The sequence below is a fragment of the Xiphias gladius genome, chromosome 22, assembly GCF_016859285.1.
Source record: "Xiphias gladius isolate SHS-SW01 ecotype Sanya breed wild chromosome 22, ASM1685928v1, whole genome shotgun sequence".
NCBI lineage: Eukaryota > Metazoa > Chordata > Actinopteri > Istiophoriformes > Xiphiidae > Xiphias > Xiphias gladius.
In genome coordinates, this window is record NC_053421.1 from 26,122,967 (window position 1) to 26,137,323 (window position 14,357).

The following is a 14,357-nucleotide window of genomic DNA, read 5'->3' on the forward strand; positions in this document are numbered from 1 at the left end:
TTGCTTTTTGTTTTTTTTTTCCCCAAAATTGAAATTTATTGAAGGTGATATGAAGGTGAAAAGATGTCCAGCAATCTACTAAGACATTTAAATGAAACGTTAGGTTTTTTTGATTATAACCTTCATTTAAATGCCATTTCAGTGACAACATTTTTAACTTATAAAAGCTTCTACAGGATCTTCTGGGCGTATTTCTTGTCAAATGCTGTAAAAAGTAAAATCCTTTTAACATATTACAATGTAATTGCGCAGGGTGACAAGGAAAATGCCACCGTAGTAATGGCAGCTTGTTTATTTCCACCTATAACTCAGACTAGCATTAGGCGAGCTTTGGTTTAGAAATCATGAAAAGGGCACTTGAACACCCTGGAAAATTGTAGCTCCCAGGAAACTTGTGCATCTTAACTGGTGGCCTAATGCTGAACTGGCTGTAACTAAAAAAATAAAAAATAAAAAATAAAAAAATCCAACCAGCATGACACATTTCTCAACAATCCCATCTTTCTCCGTTTCCAACCAGATCAAACAGCCTTTTTCTTCATAACCAACAGCTGACTAGTAGGATACACTTAAAGCCGATCCCTCGCCGTCCTGTTTCAACAGGAAATACATCACATTGAAGGAGTAATGACAGCATTTCATGAGACCTTTAAGTGGTTCTCTGATGTTTCTGAGGTATAAGTGTAACACAACATCAGCACTTTGTGTGGTGAGACAACTGCAGCGTAACTCCATTACCTCACATATAATCAGCGTATGGACAGCTGACTTGCTGATTAATGGCTTCAGCCCGGCTGGCGTGTCTGGATATAGATGCAGCCCCGAGAGTACAGCTGCTATTAGTGGTGCTTGCGAAACGAGGTTAGAACAAACAGAATCAACAGGCCTGTCAACAACATGGCCGCATCCGAACCAAGTCGGCCTCCTGCTCACCCAAAACCATCTGGTTCCAGGCTGGTTCAGAATAGAAAAGGTTTGATTATATATAGTCTGTCTGACCATGAAAGAGGACCGGAGGGGAAGACAGTAGAAAAATTGTGTGGTAAAATTTGAATTTGTTCTGCATTCATGTCAGTCAGCAGATTATTGAATCGATGTGTTTACAAAAGATGGCTTTGATGGCTGTTAATACATAAACCTGTGGTCAAACGTTTAGTTGGGGTCACATTATTTCAGAGGTTAGAGGAGTTTCGAGCAATTTCTAGCAATCCGTCAGCAACTGAAAACTTACATCTTTCCTTCCTGAAAAGCAAAATATAACCATGAAAACGCAATAAGAGCGGATACTTACGAAAGTAGGGCCCACTAAAGGTGCGGTATATCAACTGTGGGACACGCATCAAAGATAAGAGTTCAAGCAAATAATAGTATCAAGAGCTATGATAAACAAAGAATGCATTTGAGATTGAGTATGCACAAAGGTCATTCAAGTGTCTGAAATTCCAGATTTGCCTCAACTTCAACCACGGCTGGTGTTTGTCTACACAGATTCAGACAGATTGCCAAGCAAAGGCCACAAATACGGTCTAGTCACAGGCTTTTGCTAATATTTCTGTCAATGGAGAGTCCTGAATTTCATCCAGGCCTAAACGTCTGCAGACTGATGTAGCCCAGTTTCCTTTCAATCTGTCGCTATCTCCAAGATCACAGTGTCTGGCAAGAGCAAAGCCGAGAAGTTATGTCTCCTCAGTAAGGAAGGCATCAGCACTGACGACTGACCGCCTTTCAAAGTACTTTCCACTTAATTATCTTCAAGCTGTCCTTTCATATGGATGTCATGAGGGGGAAACTATGAAAAAAAGGGCCATAAAAACTGGTCAAACTGAAATTGATATTTTACTCTGAGGCTAATAAGGGCTCATATTTCCCAGCAGAGGATGTCCATTTTGCCTGTTTTTGCAGTTTTTTATTGTAATTTTTCCTTATTATGCAATATTAAGATTTATAGCTCATATGTCTTGACACAATAGGATTACAGATGCAGTGTTCCTGCTGTTTTTATGCAGAAACCGGTCAGATTGTAAAACTCTTCGGAGATATGAGCGCAATAAAACAAGACAGGCCCTCCTAAAGCAGTGTTACATGACATTTTGACACTCATTTAACTGCTGAAAAGTACTTTCAGGCCGCGTTTCTACATATGTCTCATTCTTCAGTGCGTCATTATAGGCAGCATCCATCCCACACACTGGAATACTTTCATTGAACCTCGCTTTGGAAAGAGCCCGAGGTCAAAATCTGGTTGACCGAGATGACCTCGGCTGACCAGAGTGAGGAGCGAGGACCGTGCCGGCTCGGTCCTGCGGTCAGAGCGAGCCGCGTCCCTTCGGTAACAAGGAGAAAAGCTTATACCTCCTGAGCAGGCGCTGCGGCCACACAGCACCAGACAATTATCTGCGACCCCACAATGTTCCATAATAACAACCCCAACGTGCTGAAAGAAGAGGAAATGAAAGTAAGTGGAAACTTTTTTTTTTATTTTTGGAGACAGAGAAAATGATTCTGCAGTTCAAAAATAAAAGAAATCCGACCAAATAACCCAAGCAGATATGTGATACTGTGAGCGTTTTCGCCTGCATCATGAAATCCTCTTTCAGGTTTCACTGAATATTACTCAGCAGACACATTAATACGGGAATTCTAAAAATAAGTCGTACACGTGGATCATGAATGCGTGCCGCTGACCCTGTTTTCCTGGACTGTCAACACATGAGTGTGGCGCTTTATTTAAATGATTCATTGTCAAGGTGAGGACTCCTCACACCTTTTTCCCCACCACAGGATACAAAAACTGATCCATCCCAGTTTGCTGCCAGGGGAAAAAAAGCCCAGTTTTTGCCAGCTAGGGTACTGGTTTGGTGTAGTCTTCATATTCACCAAGAAAAGAAACCAAAAAGAAAGCACAAAGATTGAATCTAACATAAAACTCGGATGTGCAGAAACACAAAACAAACAATATAAACTATAAACTGAATAGAAAACAAAGTGTTATGGAACTAACTGGCTGTTGGATGCATCATTAAGGGGCAATTTGAAGATAACAACATCAACAAAAATAAAAATAAATATATGGACAATACAGCAATAACAAAGACGAAGAAAAGGAAGAACGGGGATTTTCTGCTTCTATTTTCAAACGTACTGTTTGGGTTTTTTTTGTTACTTTAGCTACAAGGACTATTAGTGTGTATTCATTGGTCTCTTTTAATTTTGACTAGAGCCAAAACAGTTTGTCGGATAATTGATTAGTTGATCGAAAGAAAAATGAATCTGCAACGATTTTGATAATCGATTAATTGTTTTCAATCAAAAATGCCAAAAATGTGCTTGTTCCCTCTCCTGTAATGTGAGGATTTTCCCTTTTTGTCCGTTTTACATCATTATGAACTGAGAATTGGGGGGTTTTAGACAAAATCTGACCTCCACACAGCTGATCGATCACGGCGAGAAGAGAGTGTGAATGTCAGTTAGAGAAAGTTGCCGAAATTGTAGAACAGAGCTCCCACCTAATTCCCATTGGAAAGGTGTTGGGGTGAGAGGGTTCCCGAAGTTATTCGAACACCTGACGAGCAGGTCTGATGGAGCGCACTGGCGCCCTAACTCATTTGCATATTGAAATCCAATCACAATGCAGGAAGAATCAAGATGACATGAACGCTCATTAATACCGGGTGTAAAAACAAAGGCCAGCGGCTCCGATGCCCTTATCCATAGAATGTATACAGATAGATTATACATGCCAACACCAGCGGTGAATGGGGTCTTTGTTATCTCTCTCTGGTCAAGTGGCGCCTGGCCCGGTGTCACTAAAGAGACAGTGCTCAACTCAGTTGGGGCCACAGGACACACAAAAAACAGCCGAGTCACCGACTCCGGGACAGGAGATAGAGGAGGTAACTGGAGGCAGAGTGGGGACGTAACCCTAACCCTAGACCAGAGGAGGTGAACCACAACCAATGCTGCATCGGAGAAGCCCCGTGACACCCTGCCACAAAGACTGAGCTCAGTGTGTCACAACAGGTTTTTTCTCTCAGTTTATAAATAAAGTGGGGACCAAGCAGTTATCCTCACTGCTGTCCCTGTAGATCCATAGCGCACACAAATACCAACAAGTACCATTGTGCTCGTACGACATAAAATTATTCAACTTGTTGAGACGTTTGTCGAATTAAACTGTTGTGATCGGAATCGCACATCTCACTGGAGAAACTGGACAAAGGTGGTGAACGTTTTTTTTTATTATTTTCAGATGTTTTATCAACAAAAACCAATTAATTGAGGAAAATAATCAGCAGATTAATCATTATTGAAAGTAATCATTAGTTGCAGTCCTAGAAACATGTCTCTGGCTGTTAAGATTCTTGCCTTGTGGATCAAATCCATTTGCAATCATTTAGTCTCTCTCTTACGTTTCTGTGACATAAATTGCCCAGATTTTTTTTTATGTCAACAGACTTGCCTTCACATGTCCATTATAACATGGGTTATACGTCTGGCATAAACACATCCAGTCAGATCACCTTCTCTGCCGGGAGATTCTGTGGAGTTATTGTGTTCTAGAGTGAGTGCACACACACACACACACACACACACACAGCGCACATTGACAATCATAACGCCTTACATGCCCTCTGCCATGGCGGTGGGAGCAAAACTACAACCGGTTCAGATTAAGTACAGAGTTGTACAGTAGGAGCGTCCTGAGGTGATGTTCTTGGTCACCTCAAAATCATGTAGGGAACATCTTGGCAAGCTGCGGCAGACAGTTTTAAAAACACGGCCTCTGTTTACCCAGATTCCAACGTCAACACAGTGGCAGTGGACTTTCATCCAAAACCTATGTGGACTAGACATCGGGCAGCTGGATGTGCCACTGACACAAATAAACATCACTGCGGGCCACACATAAATACCTCTTTTCCGGTGTGCTGCGTGTCGGCTGAGCATCTGGCACGAGCGTCCGCCAGCACACATGGAAAGAGTCGTCTCTGAAAGGTGTCGGGCCACTGCTGCAGAAATCCTGTATCCAGTGAATATTTCTTTTATTTCCGTTTTGTCAGTGCAGTGATGGTGCAGGATGTCGCTGCTCCAGAGCCGTGACTATATACAGCCCGTTGCTGTGACAGCTCCGGGTTAAGACCGCAGGCCTCTGGAGACCACGGCCTCTCACATCTGCACAGCGCTAAACCAGCTGGATGTAACTCAGAAATAATTGCTTCCTCTGCAACGTCCAGGAAAGCATGATGTGTGTGCTATCTTCACAACTCCTCCCTGCGGGGATGGCAACTACATCAACGTTTTACAACCATTTATCATCAACTCGCTGTGTAGTTTTTTTTTTGTTTGCATTATTTGAGGGACGCATGGAAGAGGAGGTTACTGTAGCTTGGTGCTAGTAGGTAGTGGAGCTATAGAGGCAAATTAGTCTTACGTTCAATATACCTTAGACCGAGAATGCAAACACAACACTAGATGCTCCACAAATGTGTCAAGACTTCAAGGGTGCATCTTGGGAGCATGGATGGGACCGAAGCAGCTTATTTAGCCATATCCTAAAGTAAATATAACTGCCTGAAACATACTGAGTGCATGTTTGGTCAGTGGAGAGGAGGATGATGCTTTGGGAACGGTTTGGAAAGTTTCTACTGACATTTTGATACTTTTTCCACCAGGAAAAGTGGTCACTATCCAAATCCTCTGTAACCGCCATGAATCTAGGCAGACCACAGCCACCACGCTCCACGAAGGAGCAGACTTCAAAGCTGTCACATCTTGTTTTTTTTAACCCCACAAAGAGGTGAGTGCTCCTACACAAAATGATGATTGGGCAAGTGTCACTTCAGCCAATTTCTGTTTTGAACACTCTGTGTCTGCTGTCATGTCAAAAAAAAAAAAAAATCTATCTGTTTAATACTCAGTGGAGAAACCAGGCGGCAACGAACGCTTAGCGACAAAACTATCAACAAAAATAAAAATAAAAAAACAAGAACAACATGAAAACAAGTTTCAATAAAATACACTCCGGTCCTTTTCTGTGGCCTGTGTACATCAGTGTGAGTGTCCTGCGTTGGTACCGTGAGCGAATCGGTGGACCCAGTAGTAGCAGAAGTCCACCCCCAGGAAGCTGAACCACCAGGTCCAGGCAGAGTCCCAGGGCAGCTGCACCAAGCGGTAACGCTCCCACACGTACATGTACGCAGTCAGCTCACAGCCTCTCATCAGCAACCTGTGGGCGGGAGAGTCGGAGCTCCGTGTCACATCACAGCCTGTCTATGTAAGGTCACTACGCCGTTCGTGTTACAGCTGCACTGTGCAGTGTGAGTCTGTTCGCCTCGTGATGCACGTGGAGATAAGACAAAGACCGCACAATAACAAAACAAAAAAAAAGAAACACCACGAACCTATCTTTTACTTTTACTTTAACAGTATATACTGCGTGATCAAACATCGAAGTTCAATTCTCCAACCATCACTGAAATTCAAACATAGTCATGAGACCACACTGGCGAGCTGCCTTGTCCGTCTTTTTCAGCTCTATGGCTGTTTTCCATTTCAAGAGCTACGTCTTTGAAAGCCACATTTAAAGACAGAATACATAACAATGCAGGAGCATGGCTGTTCATATTTTGCCTTCCTTTTAATCTGTTTTCAGGACAAAGCCCTCATGCCCTTTGCGGCCTTCACAATCCCAAAATCCACTACATGTAATTTTAAAAAAGGTGCATAAACTGACTGACAGTTATGAGGAACTTGGTTACCGTGCCTTCCATGACAACAGTACCAAAACAAAAAATAGTGTAGAAATGCTACGTAAACCTGTACCCTATTTTCCTTTATAGATACCTGACACTTCTTGTGTTTGCATCAAGAGCTTTTTTCCTTAACTAGCTTATCTTTGACCGATTTTCAATTCTAGACTAATTTTAGGAGAATATTCACTAAATAGATGTATAGAGTAAACGTTTTTGTTGTTTTTTTTTTGTTTTGTTTTTTTTTATCTGAACAACAAAGTGGTAAGTGCCTTTTTTTTTTAACCATGAGTGGTGTCAGCAGGTTCTCTTTTCAGACTGCACAGAGCCACAGCAACCCATGCCAAAAAAGCTGGCTCACCCTGTATGCAGCCTGACAGGCGAAACCCAGGGAAAAAATGTCTGCGAAACCACTCACTGCTGCTCATTGAGCTTAGTGCTGCGAGCACACGATAATGACCGAAGGCAACTAAGAATAGAATTTCAACGTTTTTGGCCACTCTTCTCTTATGGAAGACTATGGACTATGTTGGCTGGACACTGTTCAGAAATCAGCCTTAAGTAATAAAAGTGAAGTCCACACTAAACTAGGCTTGCACTCCCGGGGCCTCATAAATAACTCCCTGTAACCCCTGATGCACCTGCTTTGATTTTCCCCATGTCACATTAGCTCACTTCAGTGGTAATGGTCCATTAAACTGTTTAATACAATTTCTACTTGATTCACGCAGGTGCCATATTTTTCTTTAAAAAAAAAAAAAAAAAAAAACACAAAAAACAGCTACGATAAAGATAAAAATGTCTGATAAAAACGATAACAGTCAAATCGTGTAGCACAGTACTTTTTCCGGGTACTGCATGCAGTACTACCATCCTGTTAGATCAAGCAGTATGACCTGCCTAAACACTCACATTGGGAGTCTGGAGATCATTCCAGCAGATATGGAGGTGAGTCCATCACTGATGGTGACCACCGGGGCTCCCGTCTTCAGCACGCCCACCACCAGCTCCAGAAATATAAGCCCCACAAAGAAAGGAGTGGCCTGAACGAACGAACACACACACACACACACACACACAGAATCATGATTCAGCACTATTACAAACTGTGAAAACAAGTCCACTGTTGCTTTTACTAGTTATGGTGAGCTTGAGTATTTGTTTTGGAAGATGAGCTAAAAGCTTGCAGGACTTTCATGTCTTGTGATCCGTGATGTTTGTTTCACTGTGCGATGCGGGAGCAGTGGGTCTAAAGCCACAATGTACTGGCAGATCAGAGATCACAAACATTTGTCTAAGGAGAGCTGCACTGGAGGTAGGAATGATCTCACTGGTTGAGTTGAACATCAGGGATAACAAAACACACATTTTTGTTTTTATTGATGTCGGGTGGAGGCCAAGCAAAGCAACACAAGGAGTAAGAGATGTCATATTATGAAACTTATAAACTGATAAAACACAGTCACGCAACCCCATCTAGGTAACGTTAAGCTAGTTAGCCTGTTAACCTAAGTAACTGCCAAACTATCCACAATGATGTGCAGCTAGCAGGTGAAGCAAGCATGCTATAGCTGACCTTTCATGAATAGTTGAGTCTAAGAATAAAACATGAAAGTCACTGTTACTTTCAAATTATTTTCTCCCTGTTGTAAATTCCCGTTTAAAAAAAAAAAAAAAATACATACATTTTAAAAAGTGAGGGCTTAAAATTAGCTATAGTTTCAATCAGCGCTGTGATTCAGAACATTTCGTCATTAAAATTGGGAACAAAACGCTTTGCCCTAGTTGCCGATTTCGAAATGTAATCCTTAGCCCGAAGTAGCTGCTAGTGTGAACGCGACAGAATTATAAGCTTGGGACTGGACGTTTCTTGCTGAGATGTATCTCGGGAGTCGTAGCCGGCTTCTCTCTATACGTTTGCATGTAGGCTTGTACCTTTGACTTTACATGAAGCCCTGGAAGCATTCTAACTTTCAGCCATCTAACTCTGACTACGCAGAAAATCAACGAGACTTTTACTTATGGAACCATCCCATCTCGCAATTCTATACGTGGAAATGTGAAAATTAAAAACGTGCAAAATCTACAGTTCTCGAGTCTCCCTTTAAAGGTGGTTACAACAAAAATAATTTAAACAAAAATTGTTTTGCTTTTCAGAAGTTTATCCTCCAAGCTATTGCACATTTTCTGGCAGCATGGTCCGAGTAACCTGTGGTAAATAACAGGGCCGCAGAATGTTGATTTTTGTTGGGTACTTATTTTTGTTCAATATGTTTCAGTCTATATTACGTGTCTTAGGTTAAATGAAGTAGTCCTCCTTTATTAAAACCAAGACGAGGCCGAAACCTAGTATATGGCTTAGTATAGTTTAACCTAGTATATCTGTCTTACGCTCTGTGCTCACATATACAGTATTTTAGTGCAGCCGAATTCCCAATAAACCTGTTCTCATCTACACGTTTTCCCATTTCTGTCGTCAGACCATGGAACAAGTATGAAATAGTGACTGAAACGCGGCCCATTGAGACCACATGTTAACCAGCAGTCCCTTCCGAAGCTGCTGCTCTGGACGTCGTCTGACAAGAATCACGACACACACACACACAAGTTAAAGACGACGGCTGTGCTGTGATTTCAGCTTTATTTACTTGTAAAATAATCACTCAGCGAGAACGTTAGAAGCTCATTCACGTATATGCAGCTGATGTGCCTTCAGCTGAAAGAGACTAATAGAGGTGTGCCTGTTGGGGGAAAGCCCGGCCTCGTGCTCGCGGGGCAAAACTGGCAACTCTTCTATGGAAAGTAGCTAAGGTTTGTCCAAACAGCCTCTAGAGTTGTACTAGCTGGTTTTGTGACGAAAAGTCACTGAAGTGGTCTTAAAAGTCAGTAAATCTAGCGACAAAGGCGCTAAGTTGGCAAAACTGCCTGTAGACACCCCCCTGATGATGTGATAGAAAGTGTTTGTGCCAATTCCTTTAGAAAGAGCAGTGACCAATGGCAAGACTCCAACACTCAGCCAGCCGACCAATGGTGTCACTTCATCACCATTCAGTCAGTGAGTCAGCGAGCAACCTTCTCAATTGTAGCGCCGGCCCCGCTGTTGTGGTCTAGCCAATAGCTTGCTGCAGTTTTTTTTCTGTATTACCAACTTTAAACACACGCTACGCCAACGTGTGTGATCACAAATATGTGATCCAGAAGGACAAACACGCATAGGATGTTAATTTTAATGTTTAAATTTAATTAGCAGCTAAGAACCAAAAATTAAAATGAGAAAATTTCCACTTTCCAAAAGTTGCGAAGAATAAATGGGACTTACTAACTAGCTGTGACAAAACAAATGGTGAGCAACATCCAAACAGTCGGTGACAGGCCTCTATTTCTAACTGTGCTGGAAACATGTAATAACCTCTTAATGGGTCTGTCAAACATGGAACAAATTAGTGAGGGACAGGGTTAGCAAATAGGTCACGACTGAGACTTCGGCAGCGTGTCAGCCCGGCTGGTTAGCCTTAGCTCGAAGGCGCTCATTGACCAAGTCACTGCAGTCGTAACTGGGCCACATGGCCCCGCCAAGAGCGAGGGCGTGACGAGACCGCAGAGGAGCACATCTGCAGGTGGGGAGGGAGGAAGTACGTGGTGTGTGTGTGTGTGTGTATTCATCTGTGAATGGAAGTGAGAGTAACTGTGCATGTGTGCGCATATCCACATGTGAATGCTCCCACTTTAGCATGCAGGTGTGTGACGCGAGTGCGTGCGAATGCGTGTGCACATGCAGAGGCACCAACGGGGACAGGCGATCACACGCAACGCTCCAACATCTGGCGGCAGACTGCAGAGCTGCAGCTAACAAATGGGCTCGCAGCGCAGGCAGGACTCCTCCAAACCCGCTGAGAGAGAGATTATCGTCCTGGACGCCAGCCTAAAACCTTCCCTCCTTTTTTTCCTCTCCTGTCTAGCAGATAGTTTTACCTCCGCAGATCTGCGCATTCTTGACAGCTCGGGACAAAATTATTCAGCAGGGCAAGCTGAATAATTCTCATGTTATCCAAAAAAAAAAAAAAAGACAAGGGGTAAAAGCTTGTCTTTGCTATTGTTTTTATTTTTCTTTCTTTCACATGCATCTCTGACCTTTCTCATCACTGTCGCCATTTCTTTGCTCCTTTCTCTGCCTTTAAGTCAAGTAATATTTTTTCTCTTTCCCTTTTTGATCTCGCACGCAATGAAAAGTCTCTCCCTGGGTTTTTATCTTTTTACAAATAAACTGAAAATCACTCTAAGGAAAGCCTATTTTATACTGCAGCATACTTGAGCTTGTGTGGACCGTTTGTTGTGGCATCTAATTATCTTATTGTTTCTTCGTCTGAATTTAACCTTACATGGAACATGACATTTGTGTAGCAGATGTCTACATTTCCCCAAACAGCCCTTTTATAAGGTTACGGACGACTGATGTTGGCTGACAACATGTAGGCTGACAATGCACTTTTATCACTGATGTCTGAGAAATAGTGTGTTTGCATTCAAACCGCAGAATATCCGAGAGACCTGGCAAAAACCCACAACCTCATAATTCCAAACAACTCCAAAATTAGAAGATTGTGTTTAGTTTTTGTAATTAATTTGGCCTGGTGGGATCAGAGAACAACAGTTGTGAGGAATAATTAGTGTCACATAACAAACTGTAAACAGTGCTGAGTCACAAACTGCAGCAATAAGAAATTTGTTTAATCATGTTTGGTAGTGGATTATAAGGAATCCTGCTGTGGGGGCAATTGCTCCCCTCCCCCGACGTGCCCCATAAAACCTCATAAACATATGCCGTTAAACCTACCCCAGACATTCCCCGTAATAAAAAGGCAAATGAGACACCATAAACTTACAGTAAGAAGTAGGAGAAACCCCCCGACTTTTTTTTTTTAATTTAAGCAGAAAGTGGGAACCGTTTAAGTAGATTTACTTAAGTGCAGTACTTAAATCCAGTTTTGAGGCCTAGAACTTCTTTTACGCTCTACATGTCTTCCACGACTTCGTGGCTAGAATGCACCATCATTACCGTGCGCTGGTTTTATAATTAGGGCTGGGTTGTTGAATATCGGGTCAGATTCACGGCTGAAAAACCAACTGTTTAACCGATTGACCCCTTCGCTCCAGGAAACCGCAGAAAAGTCGAAATTTCTAACAGATCGGGGCGATGAGAGTCAAGCGTCGTGATGTTCAGTTTAACATAATATACAGTATGAGAAAGAAAAGCATCGAATCCACACATTTCAGAGCTGGAACCTGCAATTTTTTTTTTTTTTTTTTTGCATTTTTGCTTTAAAAAAAAGAGCCAAAAAATGGTGATATTCTTTATTCATTTACAAATCCGCTCAACCTTCATCGGGAATATGCCTGAAAATGACTGAAACAATCATTCAGTAATAAAAAAACTGCCAATTAATTTTCTGTGGGTGATTAATCTACTAAATTGCTGCAGCTCTAGTCAGACTCGTCATTTCGTCTGCTCTTCTGTGATCAGATATCTACCGATTTCAATCGCAATGTGGATCTTGTAGGCTATTTAACCTGGGCTAGTGTGCTGGTGCTCGTGTTTAGACAACATTTTACCTACGCGCGTTATTTAGCTTTGCGGAAGAGCGTGATGAAATTCACACTTCGCTAAAAAAAGTGTCCCGCCGTATCCGTTTTCGCGAAACTCGCGCCGGAAGAAAAGTGCGGTATCGCAAATTTCCAAACGATAAACGGCCAAATTTACAAGGCCCCGCCATCTGAGCCGCCACGGTAATGGGCGCTCACGGTTCAAATTCAAATTCAAATTCAGATTCGAGCATGATCGGAAAACGGATCCGCTCCGGGCGTTCCCCCGCCTCCAGTCCGCCATGGGCGAGACCGGCGGCGAGGTGCCCCCTGGAAGGGGGCGCTGTTAAGACAGCCCGAAGTCGGCGACAGTCGTTGCTCCGAGGGGTTGCAGGGCTCTGTCCCAAGAGTCGCGGGGAGGGAGGGACGGAGCGTTGGGCGACTTGCTTTAGGGGGGAGAAGCGCGAAAATCTCCGACTGGCGTTGGAGCAGGGAAAATCCCCGACGGGTTAGTCCGCGACCATGTAGTCAAGCGCATGTGCGCGTGCTCAAATTGGTTGGGCTACGTGAACAGTTTAAGGAATATTCAGTTCACCGGCAACAAACCGTCACGTGTGAGAAGCTTCAACTTTCACAGGTTATTATATTTGAAAAAAAACAAACAAAACAACTGTACTTCTTTAAAGACCTTTGCAGTTTTAGTGGATACATCGAACTATCTAACAGCGTTGATGTGTTGCCTTCGCTTTAAAACACTCAGTGGTGCCGTGTTCCTCTTTACCAGGCCAGCGGTCCCACTAAACCTGAAAACCCGAAAACCCCGAATGGAGGAGAAAGCAGAGGGGGGGTGGCGAGTCTATTAGCCCAAAACAAAAGTCAGTTCTCTTCAAAACCTTACATGAGCATGTCGTGAAGCGTTGTAACGTTTCACGGAAACGTGTGAGGTGTGAGTGAAGGTGTGTTGTAGCAGCGCCCCCCGGGCGTTTGCCAGAGCGTGGCCCCCCCTTTTTTTTTTCCCGAACCCACCCTAAGCAAAGCCGCCTCGGGCTCCTCTACCGCAGCCGAGGACGGTAGGGGTGAGCGTAGCCCCCCGGGCGTCTGGCGCCGACGGAGGGCGGGGGTGGGGGGCTCCGACATTACCGCTGCGGGAGTCCTCGCGTGTACCCACCTGCTGCACGTAGTGCGGGACATCTTCCACTTTCTGAAAGGAGGATTCGCCCGGCGTGAGCATTAAAAACATGGCCCGGACCGCCGCGGACGCCGCGCCCGCCTCCGCCGCCTCAGCCATCGGCAGCGCCTCTGCTCCTCGCCGGGCGCCAGGTGAGCTTCTGTTACCTGTGCAGGTGTTACACCGCAGGCTCGCGCGGCGGGGGAGGAGGGCAGGGCATCGTCCCCGTGAACCTGACGCTCCTAGTGACCCTTCAACAGCCTTGTTTTTTTTTTTGTTTTTTTTTCCTCTGTCTCGAGTTAAGTAGGTCAGTTGCGAAATGGAGAGCGGTCCCGCTCGTGAGAGAAAACGCCTCACACACAGGAAAACCGAGTCCGCGGGACTTCCGAGCGGCTGCGGGACACGGCTTCGGCCGCCCTCTAATCCCGCTCGGGTCAATTAAGGGGCGAGTTTACCTCTGGCCAGGACACCTCCGGGTGCCGCTTTCCGAGGGGCTTCGTCTCGCGAGAGTTTGTGGTCATGTAGGCTACGTGACTTTGCGAGTGCTGTGCAGTGCAGAGTGTCCTGGGCAGCCAGAGCCGGGTCGTCCATGTGTTCGTGGTTATACGTTGTCAGTCCTTGTCTGAGTGCTGCTGTTATTGTTATTTTTTCCAGTAATATTATGAAGTATTTGGATGTAAAACGTGCTTGAGTATCAGAAGTATAAATACTCAACTGGACTCCAGCCAGGTATCAGAAACATGAAGTCCCCCCTCCCCAAGTTGTTTTACTCTCATTTTAACCAGACGCAACTGGGTCATGTGAACAGTGACCTCTTCTTCCTGTAAGGACGCATTCCACCTATTGATTACAAAGGTCTC

The 14,357-nt window shown here is 44.0% G+C and overlaps 1 protein-coding gene across 1 annotated transcript in view; it reads right to left on the reverse strand.

Annotated features, from left to right (window-relative positions):
- agmo (alkylglycerol monooxygenase) overlaps positions 1-13,995 on the reverse strand; it is a 49,334-nt gene extending 35,339 nt beyond the window's left edge. Inside the window, exons 1-3 of the mRNA XM_040118137.1 lie at positions 13,498-13,995; positions 7,662-7,792; positions 6,075-6,226 (exon numbers count right to left, since the gene is read on the reverse strand). Of these exons, the coding sequence (XP_039974071.1) occupies positions 6,075-6,226; positions 7,662-7,792; positions 13,498-13,617 (403 nt within the window). The 5' untranslated portion in view covers positions 13,618-13,995. The remainder of the gene's footprint in view (positions 1-6,074; positions 6,227-7,661; positions 7,793-13,497) is intronic.
- Between the last annotated feature and the right edge of the window lie 362 nt (positions 13,996-14,357).